This window comes from Anneissia japonica, unplaced genomic scaffold (assembly GCF_011630105.1).
Source record: "Anneissia japonica isolate Jap-2015-1 unplaced genomic scaffold, ASM1163010v1 scaffold287749_len374965_cov195, whole genome shotgun sequence".
Classification (NCBI taxonomy): Eukaryota; Metazoa; Echinodermata; class Crinoidea; order Comatulida; family Comatulidae; genus Anneissia; species Anneissia japonica.
In genome coordinates this window covers 195,401-199,178 of record NW_022737310.1, presented here as the reverse complement: position 1 = coordinate 199,178, position 3,778 = coordinate 195,401, and the positions used below count along the sequence as shown (strand labels likewise).

Sequence of the window (3,778 nt, the reverse complement as noted above, 5' to 3'; positions counted from 1 at the left end):
TGTAAGCTACAGTTTACACAACTTAAATGCTATAAATGTTTAACTTCACTTTACAAAATTGTATCTTACTAAAGAATATCTCCACTGCCATATATATCACAAAGATCCTATGCACTGGTGATCATATCACAGAGGTGCTACTTGATCATATATCGTAGATACAATCTGTAGTAGTACCTACCTTTCCTACAGCCACAGCCGAAGTTGCCATATCAAGAACAAAGCTATCATCGCCAGTAGCAGGAGCACCACATGCTATCGGATTTGTTCCAATTGCTGGCTAAATAATTTTAAAAAATAATAAAACAAGTTATTTGAATGCATCTGAATAATATCTTATAAACACAAAGTTAACACTTATAAAAACTGGGTTCTTGGTTCAAATAGCACCAGTATTCTACTTGTTATGATACAGTATTAAGTTAAATAAGATAAGAGTAAGGACAACTGATGCAAGTACAACATAACAGAGCACATGCGACATGCCTAATTATGGTCATGATATATCACATCATGACCATATATAGGCACATCATGACTAAATATGGGCATACAACAGTCCAAGGAAATTTGATAGTGTGGACAGAGCTTAAGGTCTTGTTCAGACTACCAAATTTTGACAAAAACATGTGACATGCCTAAATATGGTTATGATGACATCACATTATGAACATATATAGGCACTTCATGACTATATATGGGCATACAACAGATTTTTGTCAAAGAAAATTTGATAGTGTGGACAGCTTAAACCCCTGATACAATTCTCCCTCCAATTAAAAACCAATTTTAAAGTAACGATAATAGACATTTGTTAATATGGGACCACAGAAAGTGGTCTCTAATTGGAGGTGGTTTTTAAAGACCCCTTTTCGAACAGGGGGTTTCCACTGTCTTGACCAGCTTTGGTCTTTAATTAAAATAATAAATATAATACACATTTTTTAATATGGGACCACAGTAAATGGTCTTTAAATTGGAGGTGTCAGTAATTAGAGGGAGACCTGTATTAAATTTAGCCCTTTGAAGGTATCTCACATAAACTAACCTTCTGAGCACGTGTTGGTGTTACTAGAGGTGAGGTGTTAGTAAAAGACAATCCAATTAAGCCTTCTTGCATTGCTTTGAGTGCATACCAACCGGCTATGCTATAGTGGTTGCTACCTAAACAAACCAAATCATAGCTTGACGTTAGCACACAAAAATACAAGATTAAACATATATACAAACAAAGAAAAACAAGTAACAATTGACAAAGACTGTACAATAAAGTGTAAATTTGTTAGGTCACTTGAAACTCTGAGGTTAGGCAGAACCCAGGGTGTAAATTCTCTAGTACACAAATAACAATTAACTGTGTTGCTCACGCACAGTGACATTTGGAAGCAGGATTGGATGATTAATTAATTTTTTTTTCTATACTGAAAAGTCCTTGACAAGCGGGCATAATTCTATGGTGTATTGCTAATAACCACTTACTAAATGCATTCCACAAAAAAGTATAATACAATTGGCAAAACCAGCTGAATCTGGTACACAGTACTGCTATCGAGCAATAGAGTTGAACTTGCCTAAGATGAATCCAAAGTGGTATTGAAAAATTGTTCAACTTAGATTCTTATTCGAGTTACTGGAGGTAAGTTTTACTGTACATTAAATGTATTTTCAGGGGTCCCAATTTGGAAAAACACACTTAAATGAATTTTCTTAACAAATCTAACTAACTTTATTTTGCGTTACAAGGTGATACCAGCTGACTTCCAGAGAAAACTGGTAATACAGTAGTAAAAACATGTAATATATTTTCGGGTGGTGGGTTTTTTGGGACACTTTTGCTTTCTCGTTGGAGTGCATTCTGCACTCCCACGAGTTAAGTTAATACTAACCTTTAGCAACCACCCATCCAATGCCAGCCTCCTTAGCTTTCTTTATTGCGATATCTGTACAGAACTTTCCAACAACTGGTCCTAGAAGATTATTGCCTTCAACCCATGCAGTTGCTGCTGTTTCTTTCAAAATCTCTGGACTCTTATCACTGACTGTTGTACCAGTTTTTATATCTTTTACATACATATCTGGAAAATCAGGGAGAGAAAAATTACATCATCTGTTGATTAGTTACAATCGAAAATACATTTGAATTATCCCTAAAATGTTGTTGTTTTCAAAAAGAAAATAATTAAAAAAATAATTATTGTATAGCTCCATGTTAAAAAACAGAGATACCTATGATTTTCAAAAGAAAAGACTCGTTCAACATCAATTTGATCTCCATATCTAAATCATTAAAATCTGCAAGGTAGATGTTACAGTAAACCATTACTCTCAGACTGGAATGGAAATCACTTCTGGGATATATTTCTAAACCCATATAACTGTATTTTGCTGCGCATGGCAATGCCCATTGCCAGCTGATTTCAGAGACACAATATGACAACTATTAGTAAAAACAAGCAAATACTGGTATCATGCACTTGCAGTAGATGGGTTACTGTAGTTTTCGGGAGGTTTTGCTTATATGCCGACCTATTTTACAGAGACTTGGGATCTTTGCAGGTACTTTTGTTGCAGTAACATGAAATATTACACATTACCTAGCCTGTTCATCCCATGACTATAATGTCCGCGGTGATCAGCAGCCACTAACACCTCTGCTAGATCATTGGCATGCGAATCTTGTGTGCCTACTGCCACCATACATCTGTGGATGAATGATCTAGCCTCTTCCACAGCAACAATGTGGTAATCCCTACAAAAAAAGAAAACATAAAAACCCTTAATTCCACTAATTTTAGTCTGAACAATCAGCTCACTATCATTAGTGTTAATTATTTAGCATGATCTTTTTAAATACTCATACTTATTAAAATATAATTAACATATTATTCAAATATAATGTAATGGATTGATGTTTACAAGGAGTGGGGTACTGTAGTAAAAATATTTTTGATAGCTTAGACATTTTATGAGTTCAATTTAAGACAATGGTAAGCATTTTATAAAGTATGATAATGTCATTTCTGGGCATCTAGAGGTGATATCAGGCCCTCAGTAGGGTTGTAGCCGTAGAAAACATGATATTGGGTGATAGACATTTTAAGGGAGGATGGGTGATAACACTGGTAAACAAAACAGTAAATAATATGAGTGGATTTTAAGGATGGAAAAGTGGGTTAATAAGGGTGGGTGGAAGACCATGAAATTAGACTGGGTGGAAAAACTTCAAGGATGGGTGGCCCCACCCACCTCTGCCCACCATAAATACATCCTATGCATCCTTAAAATCGTTCACCTAAGCCCCAATAATCTCATAATCAATTAAGGCTCCCATGGGACTGCATGTAGGGTGGTTTAAAAATGGATCCCAGTCTTTAAAACGTTGAGAACCAGAAGGAGGCGGGGGGTGGGCAGAGGGATGTCATAATGTAACATAAATGAAAATGAGGATACTGTTGAGAAAAACTTAATTTTCATTTTATATTCATATTTATACTGTAAAGCACAGGTGAGCAAATTGCAGTCGACAGGTATTTTGTTAGGGCCTGAGAATACAAATTGAATCCTTATGTATGGTAGAAGACCCCTTGTCTTTACGGTCCGATGTTAACCATCTATAAAAAGCAATATTAAAAATGAGCTAAAGCAGTAGTATGTAAAAGCAGAGCATGAAGCATTTTTTTATTGCAAGCACACTGAAAATATTCTTGTGCACCCTTCAGTGCTAAATCCAAAATTCACTTTGACAGCCCTCAACCAATTTTTATGCTCATCCCTGCTG

The 3,778-nt window shown here is 35.5% G+C and overlaps 1 protein-coding gene across 4 annotated transcripts in view; it reads right to left on the bottom strand.

Annotated features, from left to right (window-relative positions):
- Positions 1-3,778, bottom strand: part of LOC117117310 (uncharacterized oxidoreductase YjmC-like) — an 11,111-nt gene that overhangs the window by 5,165 nt on the left and 2,168 nt on the right. For 3 of the 4 annotated variants that reach the window (XM_033261574.1, XM_033261571.1, XM_033261572.1), the window contains 3 exons: positions 2,595-2,749; positions 1,887-2,075; positions 1,049-1,164 (listed from right to left, as the gene is read on the bottom strand). In XM_033261574.1, the coding sequence (XP_033117465.1) occupies positions 1,049-1,164; positions 1,887-2,075; positions 2,595-2,749 (460 nt within the window). Of the gene's footprint in view, positions 1-181; positions 281-1,048; positions 1,165-1,886; positions 2,076-2,594; positions 2,750-3,778 lie in introns of all 4 variants that reach the window. The other variant, XM_033261573.1, reaches the window with a different exon arrangement.